Raw genomic sequence first — 25338 nt, 5'->3', positions numbered from 1 at the left:
GTTTGTATATCATATGAATATATAGCATATTTATTATATATTAAAGCATTTTGAAGACATATATTAAAGCATGCCACATGGTTCAGCATATGGCTATGACCCACCCATACTGTCGGGGTTTGAATTCTGGGGTTCTGCCGCTTAGCAGGTTTCTTAATCTCTCTTCTTTTCCTTATTTATAAATGAGATTAATAATAACACATGGTTTATCAGATTACTTTTAGGATTAAGTGAGTTAATTTTTACGAAGCTTTTGGACAGTGCTTGGTACATAAAACTCAATTTTAATAGTCATTATGGATAATTATACAAGGATACTTTTTAAAAGGTTGGAAATGATAAAGGTATAAGAAAGAATGTATGGTTAACTGGCCTGGTCACCAGATTGAAAGCCAAAATGCCTTCAACTATTATTCAGATGAGGTTCTGGTGTCTATGATCCAGGAACGTTATCTGACACTTTTTTCCTCCATTTCCAGGAGTTCAAAAAACGCCATCCTCTTCTCCCTACAATAGACCCCACATAGACCCCAGAATTTCAAAAAATAAAGTGCTTGGAGCATTTAAGTGTACAGCCCCTCCTGCCCTCTTGTTTGAGAAGAACTATAACCCTCTCTCCAAGGGTGGTCCTTAACCTACACCCCCCTACTCCTGCTTTGCTGGTTGTCTCCATTTGAAGGTGGCTATTACTTTGCTTGTCTCCTGAGGCTTTGGAGAGTGGCTAGTACAAAAGAGATTGCCAGTAGTCAAGCAGATCTGACCAGAGAGAAGATATTAGTAGGAAAGTCTTTGAAAGGCTAAATCAACCCTTAAATTCGCCACAGGTGAATTAACATGCTACCTAGGTCTGCTTTGGGAGGTCTGAAACAACAAACCCACATAGACACTCACCAAACCAAGTAACCCAATGAGAGAAGCTATGAATTGTATTAGAGCCTAAATGTTATCTGTACTAAGTTTAAAACAGTTTTCCAGGGGGAAGTAAGGTCAGGCCAGTGCAGCCAAGAAGGGTTGGGTGTTGGCTTTTCAGAAGGCCCAGTTATGCAGACAACTAAGGTTGCCAGGTGTCCTGCATTGAACCAAAACAATGTGGTATTCTGGTGTATTAAAGTACAACAAATATCTGTTTTACTTTTTAAAAATATCATTATTTCAGATGCTATATTTCTTATATTTTGATTTTTAGTCATCAGAGGTTTGTAACTTCAGCTTGTAGTTACTACTTCTAAGTACTGAGTGTACAAATGCTATTTAAAGAAGCCTTTTAAATCTTTTGAAATGTGTGTAGATAAGTTGCTCCAACACTAATGTTAAATACTCTATTAGTAAAGTGAAAATCTGTCATTTTGGAAGGGAGCGCACACTGTACCGAAAAAATTTCCCCTCAGTCTCTCTGGGATGAATGCTTTCATAATCCTGTTTACAGACTAAACAGGAAAATACAGTCATCTTTGGGACAATAATAAGAGTTAACGTTTGCTGAGGATTTTTACTACGTGCCTGACTGAGTGCTTGACCTCCTTTACCTCTTTCTTTTCTCACAACAATCCCAAGGGGAGTTGCTCTAAATAGCCCCCTTTTACGAAGAGGAAACAGGCTCAGGTTAAGTATTGAGGCTACAAACCTGAATGTTATCCCCAATTCTTCTTTTTCCCCTCAGACCTTTTGTCCAATTTATTAACAAATTCTGTTAGTTATAACTTCAAAATAGATTTTTAGAAGCTGATGCTTTTCTGATGCTAACTCAAGTCCTCATAACCTTTCCTGCTTGGATGTTGCATTAACTTCCACACTGTCCTGCTGATGCATTTCTTACTACCAGCCCAGTCGCCTTCCACATAATGTCAATGTGGTCTTTTTAAGCCGACAGTCAGGTCAGGTATTCTCCAAATATTCTTCTCTTCACATTTAGAATCAAATGTAAAGACATTGCGAGGTTTTAGAAGTTTCTATGTGATCTGGCTCCTGGTTGACATGGGTAAACTCTTCCTTCATCAACAAATATTTACTGAGGGCTTACTATGCTTCATAATGTGGTGCTTTAAACCATTGCGCCACCAGGGAGAGATCTAGAGTTTACTTTTCATGATAAGGAGTGACTATAGTAAAGGACGTTGGACTTAAGCTGGTTAAGTAGAGAGATGTACCAGGAAAGAAAGAGGTGACAAATAGCCTGGAAAAACAGCAATATATAGGCTCTGATGGAGCACTTGGGGAATTGGGGTCCTGCAGAGACAGGGAGGTAAGTGATTAGGGAGGTAAGTGATGGCGGAAAGAGGGCTGCTTTGTGTGCCACCATTCTTTCTACTCTCTGTTCTATCTCACTAGACTTCTTGCTGTTCCTCTGACACTTCATTTATTCCTGCCTCTGGGCTTGGATACTTGCTTCTTCTTTTCTACATTTTTGCATGGATTGCTTTCTAACTATACTTAGTTCTCTTTTTAATATCACATGTTCAGGGGGGTTTCTCTGATCCTAGGTAACAGCAAATTCTTAGCCATGACACCGTTCCATTTTTCTTCATGGCATGTATTGCCATCTGAAATTATGCTAAATTCATTCATATGTCTGTATTCTGTGTCTCCCACTGAAATGTGAGTGCAGGAATATTGTCTTGTACACCTTATATCCTTGACAGGTAGTGGGCATTCTATAACTACTTGCTGAACAAATAGTGAATAAATGAATTTTCTGGAAGTCTCTCATCTAATAAATGATAAAGTCAAGATTAACTCCCAGTAATGTAATTCTAGAGCTCATGCTCTTTACTACTCTGTAGGATGAAAGAAGTGGAAGAGAGGCTGCAGCAGTTGGAGCTTTCAATTTCTGAGATGTTAGTAGCTTTGCTTTTTATTGGAAAAGGTGAAAAGTATAAAAATAATTTCCCGGCCCTCCGTGGTGGCGCAGGGGGTAAAGCACAGTATTGTGAGGCTGTCTGCAGCACCCACAGCCACTGCAGCTGAGGTTTAGGCTCCAGCCAGGGAGCTCACCCACATGGAGCAGCAGACCTGCCCACTGCTCCCCTCAGCATGTGTTTCAGTCAGTCTGCCTGTTCTGTTTCAGACCACTCTCTCTGATGAATCCTCACCCCCCACCTCTGGCCTGTACCCCAGCTCTTGTATGCATAAATAAATAAATCTTTAGGGAAAAAAAAGGAAAATAATTTCCTGGAGTGTAAAATACTAGCAGGACAAAAACAAAACCATTAATGTATCTGGGTGGACCCTAGGAAAAGGGGAAGTTCCAGGTTCCCTGCCCCACCCAGAGGAGGGTGGAGCTGAGCAAAGAAAAAGGAGAGAAAGAGAAAAAAAGAAGGAAGCTGGATGGATAACAAGAAGGAGACCTGAGGAAGCCACATGGAGCAGCAAGCATGTGAAGAAACTGTGCTTGTTTCCTGACCCTGGACTGGTTAAGGCAGATGTGGGTGAGATATCCGTAGGGAGGTGACTATGGCAGTGTTTATATTGATTTTGATTTTGCTCTTTTCCTCCCAGATTTGTCTGGCCATTTCTGACCCTTTTCCATGGGTCCTGGCCAGAAGGTGCTTTAATCTAGTGGCAGGCTCTTAGGCCTTGCTTTGGGCCAATCCCTCTTGGGTTGAGGGGATGGGTAACTTCAGGTGTTTGATTTAGAAGTTATACTTTTTGTGTTCTGTATTGTATACTCACTGTATTAAAGTCCCTTTTCATTAAGGTTTTATATGTTTTGTCTTGATGCAGCGGATGGCAGAACCCATTTAGAGCAGGCAGGTTTGGGGCTTTAGGGGTGCCCCTCTCTCCCTGCCCTGTAACAGACTTGCTGTCCTGTAACAGTGACAGTATAGGGAAAAAAGGCCACTTAAGCCTCTGTGTGTGTGTGTGAGTGTGTGTGTGTTTTCAAAGAGGTTGGATTTAAGGTCTTGCTTTCAGAATAAGAATTTTTTTAAAGTAAATAAAAGCTGCAGATAATCAGGTGATGAAAGTAAATCTTTAAGTCACCTGTTCTGGAGAGCAACAGGTTTAGAAGATTAAATTAAACAAATAAAGAGCAAAGATTTTTGAATTCACCCATTTTATGAGTAACACACAAATCTTCAGTTTCATCATGGATGATCAGGAATAGTTATGCTTGCATGCAAGACTTACTCTTCAGTATTATTTTCCATTAGCAAATTGGATTAATTTGAGTCAAAAAATTATTTTTGTAGACTTGGTTGCTTCCTTTGCAAATGTTTTTAAATTAAGTTACAGAAACAGGTGAATTACACATAGAAACATTTCTATTTTCAAATATAATATGAAAAATATGAAATTGAGAGTATTCCTTCACACTGAAACTGGTCAACTTTCTTGGTAAAGTTCTGTTAAACAGTCAGAAATGTGTGGAGTCTGGCAAGGTGGTGACAGAGTGAAGACGCAAGGATTGCCTCCACATATTCCAGTCAGTTCACAACAGGACAAAGTTAACAATCCCTGAAAGATAAAGAGACTATTGCATAAGTTAGGAACAAAGGAATGGGAACAGTGGAATGAGTTGGGAAATACTGTAATTAAATGGTTCGGGTGATACCTGACAATATAGTCCTTGAGAACTGGAGCTCTTAGTAAACAAAATTTACCAAGAAAGTTGATTAGTTGAGACACATTGGGGTGCCCTGTAACAGTTTGACACTTTTTTTGCCTTTTCAAAGAACCAGCTCTTCATTTCATTGATCTTTAGACTTTCCTTTTGATTTGTATTTCATTTATTTTCACTCTAGTTTTTATTTATTTACTCTTGCCAACTTTTGGTTTCATTTTTTTCTTTTTCTAGAACTTTCAGGTATAAGCTTAGATATATTTTTTAAAAGATATATTTATTTATGCATACAGAACTGGGGTATAGGCCATAAGTGCAGGGGCAGTGAGAGGCTTCACCAGAGACAGAGTGGGGAGCAGAACAGGCCGACTGACAAAGTACACTGCTGAGGGGAGCAGCGGGTGGGTCAGGAGAAGTCTGCTGCGCCATGTGGTCACCTCGGGGCAGGCGGGGATCGAACTCATGCTGAAGTGGCTTTCTAGTTTGTTGCATCCCATAGGTTCTACTAACTGTTGTCTTCATTTTCATTTGTTTCCAATATTTTTTTTATGCTCCTTTGCCTTCCTTGTTGACCTAACAGCTGTTCATTAACATATTTCTTAGTTACCATCTATTTGAGGTTTTCCTCTTTCTTCCTTTGAATTTTAGTTTCACATTATTGTGATACTGTTACAGGACATGGGGGGGGGGGCAGCACTGAAGCCCCAAACCTGCCTGCTCTAAGTGGGTTCTGCCATCCGCCGTATCAAGACAAAACAAAAGACTTTAATGAAATGGAACTTTAATACAGTGAGTATACAATACAGAAGACAAAGAATATAATGTCTAAATCAAACACCTGAAGTTACCCATCCCCTTGCAGGCAAAAGTCAACCCAAAAGGGATTGGTCCAAAGCAAGGCCTGAAAGCCCACCATGAGCCTAAAGCACCTCTTGCCAGGACCCATGGGAAAGGGTCAGAAATGGCCAGACAAGTCTGGGAGGAAAAGATTTATTTATACATACAGAACTGGGGTACAGGTCAGAGATGCAGGGGTGGTGAGAGGATTCACCAGAGACAGAGCAGGGAACAGAACAGGCAGACTGGGGCCCTTCCTGATGGCACAAAGGGTTAGGAAGCAGCACTGCAAGCTGGCCACAGCCCCTGGAGTTCCTCTCAGTTCCATCCCTGGAGGTGATCCACATAGTGCAGCAGACCTTACTGCATGCCCACTGCTCCCCTCAGCAGTGTACTGCTGATTGATCTGCTTGTTCTGCCCCCCACTCTGTCTGTGGTGAAGGCTCTCACCACCCCTATGCCTCTGGCCTGTACCCAGTTCTATATGCATAAATAAATGTTTTTTAAACAAAAGAAAGAAAAGGGACTTTATTAAAAAAACAAAACAAAACAAAAACAAAAACAGGCAGACTGACAAAGTGCACTGCTGAGGGGAGCAGTGGGCAAGTCAGGAGAGGAGGAGAGGTCTGCCACGCCATGTGGATTACCTCTGGGACCGGGGATCGAACTTGCACTGAAGCTGCTGTGGCCAGCTTGCAGAGCTGCATCCTAACCTGTTGCGCCAACAGGGAGGGCCAACCAGCAATATTTTTCAAAGAAACTGAACAAAATATTGAAATTTATATGGATCCATAATAAGTTTAAAAATTATTGTGATTTGGAGGGAAATGGAGGTATCATGTTACATGATTTCAAACTTTACTACAAAGCAACATACTAAAAACAATGTAGTACTGCCACACAAAAATGCATAGTTCAATGGAATAAAATAGGAAGTTAAGAAATAAATCCACATATATATCAAAACCTACCTATGATATGGCAAATATGACCACAAAATAGGGGGAAGGGGGGTTTCTTTTCATAAATTATGTTGGGGGTGGGTGCTCCCTAATGGTGTAAGAGGTTAAAATTTCACTAAAAAATGCATAGGCCCTCCTGGTGGTGCAGCAGGTTAGGACGCAGGCTGCAAGTGAGCCGCAGCTGCTTCAGTGTGAGTTCGTACCTCGCCCCACAGGTGACCCACATGGCACAGAAGACTTCTCCTGACCCACCTGCTGCTCCCCTCAGCAGTGTACCTTGTCAATCTGCCTGTTCTGCTCCCCACTGTGTCTCTGGTGAATCTTCTCACCGCCCCTGCTCCTCTGGCTTTGTACCCCAGTTCTGTATGCATACATAAATAAAATATTAAAAAAAAATAAAATGCATAAAAGAAATTCACTGGCAACACATTACATGATATCTATATTAAGATAATTTAGGTGACTTGCCCCCTATGGCAAAATAATTAAAAAAAAAATAGACAATTGTGATTATTTCAAGTTAAAAGCTTCTGTTGAGCAAAATAAAATACAAGACAGTTAAAAAGACAACCTATTGAATGGGAGAAAATACATAAAATATATGAACACACAGGATTAATAGCCAAGATATAATTTTAAAAATCAGACACTCCAGGGCCCTCCTATTAACTACCTATCAGATCTTACTATATAAATATGATAATTATGTAAATGACAATTTGTGATCTATGAGTTAATAACCCAACTTTCACTTTTAAATCAATGAGAGTATTTTAGATGTTTCTATAAATTAGATGAAAAAACAAACAAACAAAAGACCCTAATTGGAGATATGGTGCAGTTTTCATCAGCAAAAGGTTAGGGGGCTCTAGAAAGAACCTGTACATGGAATCGAACTTTAGAATTTCACTTCTGCCATTCGGTTTTTACATTACAAAAATCACTTTACCAAGTTCATGCTTAGTGAAATAAACCAGAAAGGAAAGGAAAAATACCGGATGGTTTCACTCATAGCAGGAGTATATCGGACCAGGTGATAATAGTGAACAGCTATATACCGGAGACATTTTGTGGTGGTGGAGTGGAGAATGGGATCAAAAACAGTGGGGGGAGGGAAATGCACTGGACTATGGTAATGGCACATGGGTGATTTGGTGATGGAAAGCTCACGAGGATTACAACTAAGATGGGAGAATGCACAAAATGATGTAAAAATAAACTATTATTTTTTAAAAATCACTTTACCTAGGATGGGGATCATAATTTCTATGCCACAGTGCTCTTAGCAGGATTAAATGACATAAAATATGGGAACTGCCCTATTTGTGAAGTTTCAGGAAGATGGCACCCAGGGCTACTTGACTTCTCGGATGAGAAAGAGAAGGGTCTTTTATGGAGTTTGCGCTAAACATTACACACCCGCCTCGAGAACCACAAATGACAGTTTTTAAATACCTTTCCCCTAAATTCTAACCCCATATCCCCCAATAGAGACTTCCCCGGCTATTATGCACAATCTAACTAGATTCTGTTAGAGATAACACAGGGATTGTCAAAATTTTTGTCACACTGGAATTTCCTTCTATTGACTGTTCCTCAAATAAGTAAAGGAACAGCTGACGTTTGGAATTCATGTCACTACAGTAGTAAGACTGTAGCTAGGCTGTAGTCTTATTTACGTTTCTGTCTCCTGTGATCTATTTTTACAGATAGACTTCTCCAACCCTAGGGTATATTCTGTGACTTTGTACTTGCCTTACTTCCCCCGGGGTTGGTTAAGATTTGAAGAGGTCATTATCACTATGTCTATATCCGTGGAAGCTCATTAGTAAATGCTTAACGTATCTGATATTAAACAAGGTTCCTGCACAGGAAGCAGGACGTGAGAACAGTCACTCAACAGCGGTGGATTCTTCAAAGCCGATTTTAAGTTATTTCTCCTCTGGAAAGGAAAGAGCAGTGCCTTTTTTTCTTAAAGAAAATCTTAAATAGTTGCCAGTGTTCAGCCTAAAGTCTGCAAAGAAACAGGTGTGAAATTGTGGGGGACGCTATTATGAATGGTCGAACACTGGCCAGAGCCCTGCCTTTACTCCCCACCCGAGCACCGATCACACCCCGGGTCGTGCTGTGTGGGGGGGAACAGGCAGTGGTCTCGGTCCGCCAAATCGCTGTGGCCGACTCTCTGATGCTGAAAGATGCAGATGAAGTGGTGTGAAGGGTTGGGCTTTTTTTTTTGTTCCTAAAAATGCAACGAACAAAAAAAAAAGTACAACAATCCAAACCCAACCGTCTCGTTGCGCGTCGGCATTCTTCCCGGTGGCTCCACAGAGGGCGGCGCAGCTTCCAGATCCGCACTGGCCGGCCGGCGGGCTCCGCACCTCCCCGAGCCGCGAGCCCTGCGCGTCAGGGCACGCGCTGTCCCAGGCGCGCGTCAGTCGGGCGGGGACCTGCGCGGGCCGCCTCCGCCCCGCCTCCCTCTCCCTCCCCCCGCGGCGCGGGCGGGGCAGCTGTCGACACCGGAAGGAGCCCCGCCCCCTCCCTCCACCCTCCCGCGGGAAAGCGAGACCCGGGAGGCGGAACAAAGGCGAGCCCCGGCTGGGGCGGCGGGCGGCGGGCGGCTGGGCGGGGCCCAAGTGGCGCCTCGAGGCCATTTTGCGGCCCGGCCCCTCGCGGTAGCGTGCTGTCCCAGCCGTTGGCGAACTGGCTGCCGCGCGGTTCCCGGCGGAGGGCCTTCCGCGGCGCTGAAGGTGGGAGATGAGTACGGCCGCCGGCCGCCTCTCGGAGGGAGGAGGGTGGGCTCTAGGCGGCCACTGCGATCGTGGGGACGCGCCCTGGCGGGGTCGGGACCTGCGGGGTGGGGTGCTGGAGGGACGCTCAGTCTGAACGGCGGTCCCAGCGGCGCGGCGAAACCTCGGCAAACTGGTACGGGTTGTGGGGAGGCGGCGCGCGGGTGGGCCTAGGCCTCGTGGCTGCTCCGCGAAACCTGCGGTTACCGAGCACACCGGGCTTCGCGGGAAGAACAGGCGGCCAGGAACCTGACTTAAGCGCGCAGCCACCCCTTGGGCCTCATCTGAGGCTGCCTGGCGCCGACGGAGGGCGCCCTAAGTAGAACTTAGTACAAAGATGTCCATTCTCATGGTTTTGATTCTCACCAGAACCTGGCTGGCTTGATTTGGGGGGGATGTTTGAAAAAATTGAGGGTCAAGACTGGAGTGTACGTAAAGAAATGCGTAATTCCCTATTCTTTGTTCTTTGCAGTGGCCTCTTGTCGGTCACAGCGTGAAACAAACAAGATTGCTCCACCCTAGGAAGTAGAATCCTGCCGAATACACCTGTTTGCTGTGAATAGAGGTAAACTATAACCCTGTTCCTTAACATTAAAAAAAGAGCACCGAATTATTTTAGACCCAGACACTTTCAGAATTTAACGTGTAGAATAAATATAATCCTCTCCGCTTACAAAAATGTGGTGATCCTTGTTCTTATTTTCTCAAAACTCAAAAAAATAGAATCCGTAATTATAAATTTATATGGCAGCTACTTTAAATGTATTACAATCCGAATATTTTTATCGTAAAGGAAAAGAGGAGGTCTCAACGTTTGTTTTACGGTTTTCTCTTTTCCTTTGCCAGGCTGCTAGTACTTGAACAGTGGCTTGAGTTTTCTGAGTTCAGAGACTTTCTCTTAAAAGCAGAATTTTATTTTTATATAGTAGTCTTTCTAGTAACGGGCTCAGAGGGAATGGAACTGTTGATGAACTGGTTGTATTTATCTCCTGCACAATGAAAAATAACCTTTTTTGAGACTTTTTCCCAAAAAATACCATCTTTTTTGCACCAGCTGACTTAGCCTACCACCACATAAAGTTCTTTTCATTCTATACATGATAGATTGGTTACCTGGCCCTACTTCTGCCACAGTTTTTCTTCAGACATGGTCACTTTCATCACAGAGCTTTGGATATGTTATCCTATATAATATTTGCTTGCCTTCCCTTGAATTACAGCTCAAGAGAGTCAGCTGTGGTTTAAGACATTTCTTGGTTAAGACACTCATGCTCTAAAAATGCATATTGCTTTGACAGTATTTGTACACATGTGTAAATAAACCACTTTACATTTGTAATTTAGCAGTTTACAAAACTCACATTTGTAATTTAGCAGGTTACAAAACTCACCTTTCCAATAACATTTTTAAGGGTATGTGTTGTAAAAATTGTTTGAATCTAGTTTAGCAGGTTCAGTGTTCTTTTCCCTTTATTGGTAAGCCTGTTAAAGTATAATTTATGAGAATCATAGAATTTTATTTTATTATTAATGTTTTTTAAAGATTTATTTATTTATGCATATAGGAACCAGGATACAAGCCAGAGGGGTGTGTATGGGGGGGAAGGCGGGATGAGAGTCAACACAGAGACAATGGGGGAACAGAACGGGCAAATCTATTGAAATACACTGCTGAGGGGAGCAGCAGGTAAGACAGGAGAGGTCTGCCATGCCATATGGGTCACCTTGGCCAGGATCGAATTCATAACTGCAGCATACTGCAATGGCTGCTGATAGCTTCATAGTGCTGCAACTTAACCACTTATGCCACCAGAGAGGCCTGATAGAATTTTATAAGAGAATTAGAGAACCAATGATTAAACTCCCATTTGATTAATGAGAATGCTAAATTCTTGGACCTACTTTGGAGATACTATTAACATCTGATAATTGGGGAACTTAGGTTTTATGTGCAACAGACCTCTTCTGTCTCAACAACTACTACTCTCTGCAGTGTGTTTTTGTGAACCTGCCTGTTCTGTTCCTTGTTCTCTCTGGTGAATTCTCTCCCCCTCTCCCAACCCTCTGGCCTGTACCCCAGTATGCATAAATAAATAAATCTTAAAAAAAAACAAAGAAACAGCACATTTTAGAGGGGCCTCAGTTCACTCAGCTAGGATGGTTAGCTAGATAACCTCTAAATCACTTTTTAACCTAGTACTTGTATTTTATTTTACCCCTTATATGGTATACACAGACACAAATATTAGTTGCCTTAAGCTTGGGTTGTTATGGTTATAAAAAAATACGCCTTGTTCTTTATTTCTTTACTAAGCTCTATAATGTAATGACTGTATTATAAGTCAGGAACTGTGGAGAGGTGGGGCATTCTCATACATCATGGGATTAGAGTTCATGTATTCTTTCTGGAGGGAGATGTGATAATCCTTTCAAAAGCCTTAAAAATATTCCCATTCTTTAATCCACTAGCTAGTACTCTTACACGACTTGTATAAGGAAATAATCAGAGCTGTGGACCAAGACTTTCCTATAACTAGGACTTCTCAGTTATCTTTTAAATGTCTGTCTTCCCTTGGCACAGTATTAGGCACCATGTAAATAATCTCAATCTAGATAATCTATTGATAGCTAGCTACCCAATGAATGTTAGATTTTGACAGCTAGATCAGACATCCTAGCCCATTGCATACACTATTGAGAAATTATGTGAACTACAAATGGTATTGAAGCTCATTTTTCCCTGCCCAGATGAAGTTAATTTGAGAAAAAAATATCTGAAATTTAGGGAAATATACACATGAATTAAGTTATTCACCTAGTCTGATTATTTAAAAAACAAACCATCACCGGTGGAAGAGAGCATATCTAGATTGACTATCAAGTTTTAGAAGAATATATAATGATAGGGGAAGTGGATGTTACAAAACAAGTCAAAAAAGTAGATACAAAATTGAGTTATATACCAGCTTAAAAAATATGTGTATACAAACATGAGATTGGAAGATATATGCCAAAAGAAATATATCAACATATAGGTTAGTCTTTTGCTGATGTGACTATGGATGATTATTCACCTGAGTTTTCTGTGATCACAGAGCTAATTTTAGCAGAATAATTTAGTCTGTATGCATTTCCTTCAGATTCAGACACTGATTTTTACTCAGATTGTTTTAATTTGGATGAGAATGATGGATTCAACAACATTTGGAATACACAGATTTCTTAATATTGAGTACTTAAGTACTTGTATGTAGCTGGAATAGGGATAATTCTCCAACTTTAGTATAGTATCACCTTTGTGTCCTTTTTAGTAAAGTATTAGTCATATTAAAGTAATAATTTTTTAAATGTGCTTTTTAAAAAAAAAAGATTTATTTATGCATACAAGAACTGGGGTACAGGCCAGAGGAGTGGGGGGTGAGAAGATTCACCAGAGGCAGAGTGGGAAACAGAACAGGCAGGTTCATAAAAACACACTGCTGAAGGGAACAGTCAGTCAGTGAGACAGAAGAGGTCTGTTGAGCCATGTGAATCACCTCCATGACCAGGGATCAAACTCATGCTGAAGTGGTGGTGGTAAGGGGAAGGACGTCCTAAAGGAACTCTGCAGAGTTTTGTGGACTCCAAACCCTTACCCCAGTTTTTGGAAACTACAGCTCCCAGCAGTACTAAGGAGAGAACTGTGAGGACCCAAGGGTGGAGCTAATAAGACATTCTGGGGCTTTGGGGGATAAAAAGGGAATGATTTTTCAATGGCTCTTGGGGTGGGGGCGGCATAGTGGCTCTCTTAGGCTGGGGGTGACTGGAGTCTATCAGTTGGTTACTAGAATTGCAAGTCAGCCAGGCTGGTAAGGTATTCTAGTTACCTTGTATCTCTCTCTTTCCCTGGGTTGTTCCTTTTCCTTTCCCCTTTTTGTAAATAAACCCATTATCTACCTTTTGTGTGTTCCTGCAGTATAATTGAATGTTAAGCACCTGGGTGAGGACCCACAGACAGGCAGCCCAGTACACACTGCGTTGTCATGTAACGGTTATGGCGCCCAACTAATTTACACCTATGGTTGACCAGCCCAAGTACCTTGCGTTGGGCACTCTAACATAACTAATTTACACCCATGGTTCACCAGCCCAGGTACCTTGCCGTTGGGCATTCTAAGGTAAGTGCCTTAGGTCTGCAGCACACATTGTGTCTTTATTTTAGGTCATGAGAAATTTTTTTTCTCTTTGTGTTCTGCTCTGGTTAATGTTTACCATCATGGCTTTGACATTTTTATCCCTAGTTTAGGTTCTTTCAGTTTTATTCTGGTCTTAAGTATCAATACCCTTTTCCCATTGAATATTACCACCAGTTCTATACATGTCAGTAATCTGGTTAATGGCAAATGCTGTTGCTTTTGTTCTTTATGAGTGGCTTCCAAGCCATTCCTGTTTTGCAGTCAGTGCTTCTGGGCATCTTCTTGATACTTTGTATCATTTTTTTGTATTTTTGACTCTGAGATGAAGTGGTGGGAGCTCTGCTCCTTCCACAGCAAACTTGTAACAAATTCGGGCTCTTACTGAAAACATGCAGCAGCAAATACAGGCCCTTAATTCACTTATAAACAGTTTGAAAATAAGAGTGGGGTTGCCCTTGACTATTTATCAAGCCATGCAAGCCCAGATACAAAATGCCTTCCATAAATTAGATATGGCCCAGGATCTTATTATGGCACAGAGAAGGGGTAAGCCTTTCTCTGAGGACTGCAGGAGGGCAGTTAGGGGAGGAGGATTATTACTTAACACCTTAAACCCTTCAGAAAGAATTGTTCCCTGCATAGCAGTGTCCCTCCTGTAGAAACTTGTAAGGCTTCAGTCTCCACTGCCCTCTGGAGTAGAAACTATCATGCCTTCTCCTTCCCATACTAGACAGGGCACCCTTTTTTGGAAATAACAATCTCCCTGAAGCAGGGCATTTCCCTCTTTGACGTATGACAGTGGGTGGTTTAACTGCACAAGGACAGCCTGCTGGGTACTTTTGGTCACAATCCTTTTAGCACAGCAGACCTCCTAAATTGGAGGAGCTCTGTTCCTTCTTATAGGCAGGATCCTAAGAAGATGGCAAACTTGTTTGCTTCTATCTTTCTTACCATCCTAATTGGGCAGATATCCAGTTAATGTTGCAGACTTTATTGACCTCGGATGGACAAAGGGTGGTTTTCAAGAAAGCCAGGGAGTTGGCTGATTGCCTCCACCAACAGGATGTAGAATCCCCAGAACCAGATGTGGCTATCCTGATGGTAGATCCCAACTGGGACCCCAATGAAGGGGACATGGATATGTTGGAGCTCTATAAAAAATGTTTATTGGTAGGGCTGCAGCAGGGGATTTCCAAACAAAAGAATTTTAATAAAATTCTGCAGTTTGAACAAAGAGCTAATGAGGATGCATCTGAGTTCCTTGAACAAATTATCCAAACGTAAGCCAAACACACAGATAAAAATCCAGATGCCCCAGAAAATGCTCGTCTGATCACTATAGCGTTCGTTACACATTGTGTCCCAGACATCAGGAGGAAATTAGCAAAGGTGGATGGCATTGCAGAGATGAGTCCATCCCAGTTAGTAGACTTGGCATTTAGAGTGTATAATAACAGAGAGGAGAGACCTAAACAGGTGACTGTTTTTGTACAGAGGCCACACAGAACAGAGTTTCAGGGTAACAATAACAGAATGGCAGGTGGACCCATGAGACGTGAGCCTCTAGGATGGAATCAGTATGCCTACTGCAAGGGCGAGGGACATTGGAAGTATGAATGTCCCAGATTACAGGTCAACAGGAGACGTTATTATGACAGGAGACAAGGAAGAAGGTCAATGGCACCTCATGATTCACGCCGAGGTTGTAGGAGAGAATACAGACAGAGTACACGGGATCCAGAACCTAGGAAGGAGGAACGGAGGCAAATGATGGCTCAGAGCCAGAGACTCAGATGAAGAGAGGAAGGACTATAAACAGGATATCAGAGATCAAGAGAAGACTACTGAGGAAGCTTCCTGGTGCCGTACTTAAACCCCTCCACCACCCGGGAGACCCCTAAATGTGCTGTTTCTAAGTCTAGGGCAGAAATTGACTTTGGCTTACATTTCATATCCTTAAACATCACTATGTCAATTGATTACCCATTTCTGTTATTCATCAAAGACACTCATTGTCACTACCTTAGCCTGACTCTAAATACCAGAATGGTGGTATAATTTAGTGCCATACTTATACCCCACAAGTTAACCGAATACAGGTATCTTTTGATGTATAGTTACAATTAAAGTTCCCATAAAGCAAATTCCCATAAAATGAACTCTATTTGAAGTTCATATCTATTATAGATGTAAATATATTTCTCAGGAAAAGTTGAATTGAAAATTTTGCTGATAAATTATTGTCTCTCCTGTGGTATACATACTACAAGTATATCCTATCTGGCAATAAATAGTCTGGCTCCCTGTTTAAAACTCCAAGAGGAGCTCTTCCTTCCCCTCTTGCCTTCCTGCCTCCCCCCACCCTTGTATTTACTGAATATGAGTGAGATGTGCCAATGTAGTGTATATGACAACCTGAAAATCGCTTAACATTTAGTATAATTAGCTTTCTACTTGATATGGTCTGCTGACATATTTACTAGACTAAGGTGTGTGTGTATGTATGTATGTATGTATGATTCTTTAAGCAAAAGGAACTTAGTTCATACCAATTATAATTCCAGTAGTCATCTCAGAAGTAGCTGATAAATTGTACTTACCAGCTAATATACTAAATGCCTATTTTTACTTGGCACAATATCAGGTGTTATGTAAATAATCTCGACATAGATAATCTAGCTAGCAACCATAAAATTTGACAGTACTCTCTGAAAGCTGGAATTAACCTCAGATACACAGTTAGATGGTAGAAGTTTTTAGTAGATAGCATACTGTTGGGAATAACAATCATTGGTTGCCAATTTAAGGTTGTAAAAGAAAACAATTTGTTTTGTGGGTAAAAATTTATAGTCTTGATTTAAAACCATTTACATTTATTTGGGAGAAAAGAAATCAGGTATTTCTGGTTCATAAAACCTTTGTTGAAGCCAATTTAAATTAATCTCTTAATAGTAAAGATTCCTAACTAAATCTGGTTGGTACCAGACTAGGAGCGTAATTTATGTGTATATTTGTCTCAAACTGAGATATATTTTCTTCATATTAACTCCATCTGGGCAGGAGAGAATGGATTCAACATCATTTTCACATAATTTTTCTTTTTCTTTTTTTTAAAGATTTATTTATTTATTCATATAGAACTGGGGTACAGGCCAGAGGTGGGGAGGGTGAGAGGATTCACTAGAGACAGAGTGGGGAGCAGAACAGGCAGATCGACAAAGTACACTGCTGAGGGGAGCAGGGGCGGGTCAGGAAAGGTCTGTCACGCCATGTGGTCACCTCCGGGGCAGGCGGGGATCGAACTCATGAAGAAGTGGCTTAAGCTTTTTAGTGCAGTGCTTTAACCTTCTGCGCCACCAGGGAGGGCCCATAATTTCTTAATAATGTATTATAGTGGGATTGAGATCTCTGATTTAGCTGGTATTCTAAAACCTATTGATTTAGTGCTATAGGCTTACTTGATTACAGAATCATGTTTTAGGTGATTAACAAATGACACAGGGAAAAGAAAAAGAAGATGAAGGGGACAGGAAGTTAAAAAATGAGGACAGCAGGGCCCTCCCTGGTGGCGCAGCAGGCTAAAGCACTGCACTAAGAAGCTTAAGGCTACCTCCGCATGAGTTCCATCCCCGTGTGCCCGGGAGGAGATCCACATGGTGTGGCAGACCTTTCCTGACCCGCCCGCTGCTCCCCTCAGCAGTGTACTTCGTCGTCGATCTGCCTGTTCTGCTCCCCACTATGTCTCTGGTGAATCCTCTCACCCTCCGCATCTCTGGCCTGTACCCCGCTCTGTATAAATAAATAAATCTAAAAAAAAAAAATGAGGACAGCAAAAGATTATACTACTGAAACAGTATGAGGAAGATGACTTAAAAGAGGAATAGACAAAAAAGTCAACATGAAATAGTGATACAGAAAAGAGAATGAGAGAAAGGGGAAAATAGTTTTACTGAATGGTCTGGACTAGTAAGGTAATGACTTGCTTTTTGTTTTTGGAAATGTCACTTTAGCCCCCAGATTCTATGAATATTCTGAGTAGGTGAGCCTTCTGTACTAGCTTCATTTTGCCCTACTTCTCAGGAATCTTACTGAAATATATTGGGGATGGGGATTTTGACTTTATTCTAGGATAATGCAAAAAAAGATATGTTACTTTTTGTGTTATATAGACACAAAAATAACTTATACTGTATTTGCTGTTTTATAAGTAAGCTATTTTAGATACTACATGTGATTTATTAATTTTAATATTCCTTTTTTTAGATAGTGGAAAGTTCTCTTTTCATAAGCTCACTTTTTCCTTTCTTGTGTTTCTGAAATATAAACACAATTGACAGATACCATCACTTTGCCCTGTTTTGATCATGTAAGTTATGAAAGTCTCTAGAAGCTAGATGAAGTATAGTAACACATAGGTATAGAATATTTAAAACAAGGCCCCTCCCTGATGGCACAGCGGGTTGGAGCACAGCATTATGAAGCTATGAGTTTGGTCCCCAACCAGGGAGGTGACCCAAGTGATGTGGCAGACCTCTCTTGGCCCGCCCACTGCCCCCTCAGCAGTGTAATTCCTTGATCTATCTGTTCCGTCCTGTTCCCCACTCTGCTTCTGGTAAATACTCTCATCCCCCCGTACCTCTGACCTGTACCCCAGGTTCCGTACGCATAAATAAATAAATCTTTAAAAAAATAAAACCTCTTCTCTTAAAAAAAAAAACAAAACAAAACTTTGTGAATTGTCTTTCAAAAAGTCATACAGTGAGAAACTAACACATTTAAATGGCTTGTCAAAGGTTACAGACTCAAGAAAAAGATAAGTGTATCTTGATCCAGAGATTTCCAGTATACTTTAAAAAAATTATTTATTTATGCATACCGAATTGGGGTACAGGCCAGAGGTGCAGGGGTAGTGAGAGGCTTTACCAGAGAGTGGGGAGCAGAACAGCCAGATTGACAAAGTACACTGCTGAGGGGAGCAGGAGAGGTCTGTGGGTCACCTCCCTGGGCTGGGATTGAACTCATGCTGAAGTGGCTACAGCTAGCTTCACATTGCTGTGCTTTAACCCATTGCACTACCAGGGAGAGCCCTCTAATATACCTTTATTTTTATAAACTATAAAACAATGCCGTATCAGATTACGTTCTTTGTGAAGTCTATCATACTTAATGTTTCTGAAGTTTTACCTTTTTTTTTTTTTTTTCAGTTCAATATGCTTTTTTATAGTTGGGGTCCTTTTTTAGTTTTTCTCCCCAACTTGTTCATTCTATCATATACCTGTAGTTGTTAACTAGACACTACTATATTTTTTAAGGAAACACTCTTAATGATCTCCTAAAATAGAATATAGCATACTGTTTGAAAGTAAGATTAACTAGTATGTAGAGAGGAAGTGATTAAAATAGGTGAACCCTTGTATTCTTAAGCACTGTTTTAAGAGTAGATTGTTGGCCCTAACAAAGACATTCATGTGCTTTAGTTTTGCCTGTGAAGTGGATATTTCAAAGTATGCTATCTACTTACTAGGTAATTAGATATGCCCCAAACGCAGGGGGATACTCATTTTAAATCCCTAAGGTACAAAGTAAAATATGTTGGCTTTTCTTTTTGTTCTCTCTAATGGGATATGGGGGGGAAAGTCATGGGCAATAAATAATTTGAGCAACTTTTTATTGCTGTGAGCTAATGAAATTCTATGGCTTAGAAGTTTTTCAGTAAACAGTTTTGTATTCAAATTAACTAGTTTAAGAATGACTAAATGCATTTTTGTATTATAATTTTAAATTGATCATTTAGAAGTAAAGGACTTCTGTTAGCTTTTATTCTAACTTTCGACAATGGCTTTTCCAATATTCTGGTTGTCACGGTATAGTTTTTATTTGTAGAGACTTACTGCTATAAATGTAGGATTGAAAAAGTAGTTTTCATAGTCTTCCTTTAAGTGCAGGTAGATTTAAAATAGCTTAAAAATAACGTGGTAGTGTTATACAATTATGCATTGGTCAGAAAGTGAATTTTATTGTACATGAATTTAAAAGTATATTAAACATCCAAATAATGGCTGCCAAAATTGCCATATTATTATGAGTCAGATGTTTTACAACTGTTTTGAAGAAATCAGAGGTGGCAGACAATGGGATATTTCTGACTGTTTTCTTTGTTGGTACAAACCTGGGGACATTTTAAATTGGTTGAGTTTCAAAATTTTAGGCATTGGTATTCCGAAACACATTGGAAAAATCTTGGAAAACTTGTTTGCTTGTATACACTTTGACACATTAAAATTTTTTTTATAGTTCTTCCCTGGTGGCGCAGCGGGTTAAAGCACAGCACTGAGAAGCTAAAGCCACTTCCGCATGAGTTCGATTCCCGCCTGTCCCGGAGAGGACCACATGGCGTAGCAGACCTCTCCTGACCCCGCCCGCTGCTCCCCTCAGCAGTGTACTTCATCGATCTGCCTATTCTGCTCCCCACTCTGTCTCTGGTGAAGCCTCTCGCCACCTCTGCACTCTGGTCTGTACCCCAGTTCTGTATGCATAAATAAATAAATCTTTTTAAAAAATTTTTATAAGAATTTTTTTATTTATGCATACAGAACTGGGGTACAGGCAGGAGGTGCCTGGGAGGTACGTGAGAGGATTCACTAGAGACAGAGTGGGGAGCAGAACAGGCAGATCAGTGAAGTACACCTCTGAGGGGAGCAGTGATTATAGGAGAGGTCTAGCTGCGCTATGAGATCACCTCCAGGACCTGGGATTGAACTCGCACGGAAGTGGCAGTGGCTCTCTTGCAGTGCTGCATCCTAAACTGTTGTGCCACTAAGGAGGGCCTAAATTAAAATTTTAACTAGAGAATAATTTTGTCCATATAAAGTCTCAGCTTTCTATATTGGGGAAAAAATTTGCTTCCCTAAAAGAGGGGTGGTGTGTATTAGTTTCTTTAAGTGAGTAAGCTGTATTGATTTCTTCATATTTTTATGTGTTAGATGCACTTTAAGAAAAGGATCTATAAATTCCTTTCCTGTGAAGTATACCTTTAACTTAGTGGGACTAAAACCCTTTTGAGGCATCAAATTCATGGCTTGGATTAGGTTTATATGATCTCAACGTTTCTCTGAAAGTTAGCTGTGAAAATGATAAGTTTTGTCATAAAGAAGGTTAGATAAAGCTATAGGAAGAGGATAAACAATGATAATGATAATAAAAATCTTTAAATTATAAACCTCAAGTCTCAGCACTATGAAACTGTTGCTAGCCACTGCTGTATGAGTTGGAACCCTGGGCCAGGGTGCTACACCACATGGTACAGCAAACCTCTCTTGTGTTACCCTGTTTCAGTAGATCTGCATGTTCTGCTCCCCACCCTTATCTCTGGTGAATCCTCTCACCCCCGTGCCCCCCACACCCACCCTGCACCATGCTTCTTGTATGCATAATAGAATGAATCTTAAAAAATAGACAGGATCGGCCATAATTTTGGTGGTTTTTTTAAAAAGGATTTTACCAGTAGTATTTTTCCCCCCTCTGGTTTATTTTAAGAACCATAAATTGATTGTGGCTTTGGAATGACTTTCTAATTTTTCATGTGTGTGATGTTTTCCTTTTGATCATAGCTGATTGCCTTAAAATTCTTCTTGGCTTCTGTTACAATATTCTCAGTTTTCTTCAAAGGTTCTTGTAACCTCAAGTGCCCTTATTTTTTCTCCTAGCCCAACCACTTGGTCTTTTTCATATCCTTCTGTTTAATGTGCCTGCATGGGATTCTTTTGGAAATACTAATCTTGCAAGGATGAATAAATTAGATTTGCTTTCATTAAGCGCTGACCCCACTATTTGTATTTTTACTGCTTACTAAAAATGTAGCCTCAGCATTGCATTCTTAGTTTAAGGATGACAACGAGCAGTGGATATGAGGGGAAACAGGAAGATCATTAAAAGTTTTTCTCTCTGTTCTTATGATGCTTTACATCTGTTTGATAATTTCTCTTAGATGTACACTAATCCCATGTATAACCATTTTCTTCATAATGCTTTTCAAAGGTTGAATCATTTATGTCAAAAAAGACTGTTCAGAAAAATCAGATAACACTTTTTTTTTTTGCCAGAGGATACTAAATTTGACAGAACCTTTGCTTTAATTCTACACTACATGTTTATCTTTATTACATATGTATGTCTTAGAATATATTTAGCCTTGCAAGTTCAGTTTGTTTTAAATATTATATGTATTCTATAAGTCCACTTCAGCTTTTGAAATTAGTTAAATTATTTGTTTTGATTATAAAATGGCCTATGGATTATTAGATCCTATTTCATTGATTACTTCGGTGCTAATGCTATATATTTCATATATCCCCCAATAAACAATATGAGGACAGAGATACTATTTTTGGTTTTAAAAATCAAGAGGTGGGACTTTCAAAATGTTATTTTTAAAGTAGTAAAGTTGAATTAAGAAATGATATTCCCTGGGTGACAGATCTCAAATAGTTTTGTCTCCAGGCCCTTTTTGATACTCTCAAAATTTGAGGATCCCAAGAAATTTTTAGTTATATGTGTCCTGTATACATATATTTACTGTATTAGAAATTGAAACAAGATTTAAGGTGTTAATTTAAAATAATGATAAACTGACATGCTAATATGAGAAAAACAACTTTCAAAACAGTTGTGAGGAGTCATTACTTTTTATATTTATAGACTTTTATTAAATGACTATTCCATGACTAATAGGGGACAACTGGACACCTTTTATCTGTGTCTGCATTACACCTATTGTAGTAAATTATTTTGATTGAAATATACAAAGAAAATCAAATCTCACTTTGCACAGATAAGTGTTGAAGGGAAGAATGTTTTTATAGCCTTTTCTGATAATGTGAATCATCTTTTTGATATTATACCAAAACCTAGCAAATGGTGTTTTCTTAAAGATTAGTTGTAGTATGGAATCTGAAATTCCTGTTTTTTTTAACACATTGGGTCTTTTGATTTTTTACTTAAGTATGATTTATAATGTCATGATTTTTTGAGTCAGTAGAGTCACTGTGTATATAGCCCTTTAAATATTGATATATTTCATTATATATCTCTCCCCTAGAAAAAACCAAAAACCCAACATTCGTTAATATCACTACTTAAAATGCTACACTTACATCACTAGGAAAATAATTAATGGGAAACTACAAAGCGTAGAAGCAGGAAATAAGTTTTCCAAAATTATAATTTGCATTCAGAACCAAAACTTGTATTATTGGCAAGAAGTACTGTCATATGTTTTTCTTAAAGTGACAGGCTCATTTGTTCACTTTCTGGAAAATGTCTGCCAGAGACTGAAGTCTGAATAGCCATAGTTCGTCATTTATTGTTAAAATAAAAATGGTATTTCATGAAAAAAGTAGCTAGTTCAGCACACAGGTCTATCATGTAAATAATTGCCTTTCCGGCCCTCCCTGGTGGCGCAGCGGGTTAAAACACTGCACTAAGAAGCTGAAACCACTTCCGCATGAGTTCGATTCCTGCCTGCCCCGGAGGTGACCACATGGCGTGGCAGACCTCTCCTGACCCGCCCGCTGCTGCCCTCAGCAGTGTACTTCATTGATCTGCCTGTTCTGCCCTCCCCTTTCTGGTGAAGTCTTTTACCACCCCTGAGTCTCTGGCTTATACCCCAGTTCTGTAAGCACAAATAAATAAATCTTTAAAAAATAATAATAATAATTGCCTTTCCTCCAGATAAATGTCTGCTGGTATGCAGAAATGCTTTGTGTTTACTTCTGTTTTGTCATAAAATTATTTAAGACACATACACAAGGATCAAAGTTCAATGAGTAGTTTTTACTGGTTCATTGAGAACATTCTTAAGTAACTCTGGTCATCACCCACTACAGATTCATGAATTCAATACTAACAGAGTTTGGTGTTACCAATGGGCTTGGTAACACCTGGCAAGGTTCCAGCAGTGTCTGCTCACCATCGCTTTTACAGTGCAATTGTCAGCATGGTGCCAATAGCACATAACATCTTAGTGGTTTTATGAAAACAGTATTGACTTCATGGATGCCACGAAAGAGTCTTAGGGACACCCAGGTTTCTGCCTACCACATTTTGAGAATTGATGTTCTGTATCATACAAGATGGCTTTAAACATTCTGGTGCTTAAACACAAAACACATTTAATTCTCCAGGGAAGAGTAAATTGCAACTCTTCCTACCTATTACTTTAATAATTGTAATCTTGCCTTTGAAACAGAGAAAATATGAACAGAAAATAAGAAACAAAAAAATTTTCACTAGGAGTCTACATGAGAGTACATGCTTAGATTTATTATTTCTGTGCTGGTTTCTTTTAAATAGCATACCATTTTATAATTGTGGACTCACACTAAAGAGCTCATTCTACTTACTTAGACACTGAGTAGCTTTGTTTCTGACAGCTAGTAATTGGCATTGTTTCAGAACAATCAGTTGAGTCGTACTGGCTCAACTTACAGTTGTCCTAGTCCTAACCCTGTCTCAGGCAAAGACTGTTGTTGGAAAGCCCACACAAAGGCTTTGTGTACAGGGATCCCTACTAATAAGGAGCAGTGTTCTAGACCTTAGCAGATTTAATCTGCTGGGCTTGCATTCCCTTCCTAAATTTCTCACATTTCTTTGCCTGGTTCACTTAAAGATCATTTTTAATGTCTGTGAAGACAATTTCTTAAAATTAATTACATAGGAAGGGGAGATAACTGGAGTAAAAATGTTTCTTTCTCTATGGTAGGATGTGATGGAGCTGCTTGAAGAAGATCTCACGTGCCCAATTTGTTGCAGCCTGTTTGATGATCCTCGAGTTTTACCTTGCTCACACAACTTTTGCAAAAAATGCTTAGAAGGGATCTTAGAGGGCAGTGTGCGGAATTCACTGTGGAGATCATCTCCCTTCAAGTGTCCCACGTGCCGTAAGGAAACTTCAGCTACTGGAGTCAATAGCTTGCAGGTTAATTACTCCCTGAAGGGTATTGTGGAAAAGTATAACAAGATCAAGATCTCTCCCAAAATGCCAGTATGCAAAGGACACCTGGGGCAGCCTCTCAACATTTTCTGCTTGACTGATATGCAGCTGATTTGTGGGATCTGTGCTACTCGTGGTGACCATACTAAGCATGTCTTCTGTTCTATTGAAGATGCCTATGTTCAGGAAAGGGATGCCTTTGAGTCCCTTTTCCAGAGCTTTGAGACCTGGCGGAGGGGAGATGCTCTTTCTCGTTTGGATACCTTGGAAACTAGCAAAAGGAAATCTCTACAATTACTAACTAAAGATTCAGATAAAGTGAAGGAGTTTTTTGAGAAGTTACAACACACATTGGATCAAAAGAAAAATGAAATCCTGTCTGACTTTGAGACCATGAAACTTGCAGTTATGCAAGCCTATGACCCGGAGATCAACAAACTCAATACCATTTTACAGGAGCAACGAATGGCCTTTAACATTGCTGAAGCTTTCAAAGACGTGTCAGAGCCCATTGTATTTCTGCAACAGATGCAGGAGTTCAGGGAGAAAATCAAAGTAATCAAGGAAACTCCTTTACCCCCCTCTAATTTGCCCACGAGCCCTTTAATGAAGAATTTTGATACCAGTCAGTGGGAAGACATAAAACTAGCAGATGTGGATAAACTTTCTTTGCCACAAGACGCTGGCACATTCATTACCAAGATTCCCTGGAGCTTTTCTCAGTTATTTGCGGTAGTAATTCTGCTCGTCTTTCTCATTTTCTTTGATCCTACTGTATTCCTTGAATGGTCTTTATTTGATGAAGCCACAACTTGGAAAGACTATCTTTCAAACTTTAGTTCCTATCTGACTAACTCAGCTGATTTTGTAGAACAGTCAGGTTTTTACTGGCAACAGGTGACAAATGAGTTTTTTATTTTCAGTGAAAATTTTAAGAATTTTACCTTGGTGGTGCTGAACAGTGTGGCAGAATTTGTGTGCAAATATAAACTTTTATAAAATCTGTTTCACCAACATAGTTCCTGTTCTT

At 40.1% G+C, this 25338-nt stretch overlaps 1 protein-coding gene across 1 annotated transcript; it reads left to right on the top strand.

Annotated features, from left to right (window-relative positions):
• The first annotated feature begins 8986 nt into the window (after nt 1–8986).
• TRIM13 (tripartite motif containing 13) lies at nt 8987–25314 on the top strand. Its single transcript, XM_004680241.2, has 3 exons — nt 8987–9104; nt 9616–9708; nt 24078–25314. Exon 3 carries the CDS (start codon nt 24084–24086, stop codon nt 25305–25307), a length of 1224 nt encoding a protein of 407 aa, XP_004680298.1. The 5' UTR covers nt 8987–9104; nt 9616–9708; nt 24078–24083; the 3' UTR covers nt 25308–25314.
• The last annotated feature ends 24 nt before the right edge of the window (nt 25315–25338 follow it).

The sequence above is a fragment of the Condylura cristata genome, unplaced genomic scaffold, assembly GCF_000260355.1.
Source record: "Condylura cristata isolate star-nosed mole 26May11 unplaced genomic scaffold, ConCri1.0 scaffold00010, whole genome shotgun sequence".
Taxonomy (NCBI): Eukaryota; Metazoa; Chordata; class Mammalia; order Eulipotyphla; family Talpidae; genus Condylura; species Condylura cristata.
Note: the sequence above shows the minus strand (reverse complement) of the source record. Positions and strands in the feature narration are given on the sequence as shown.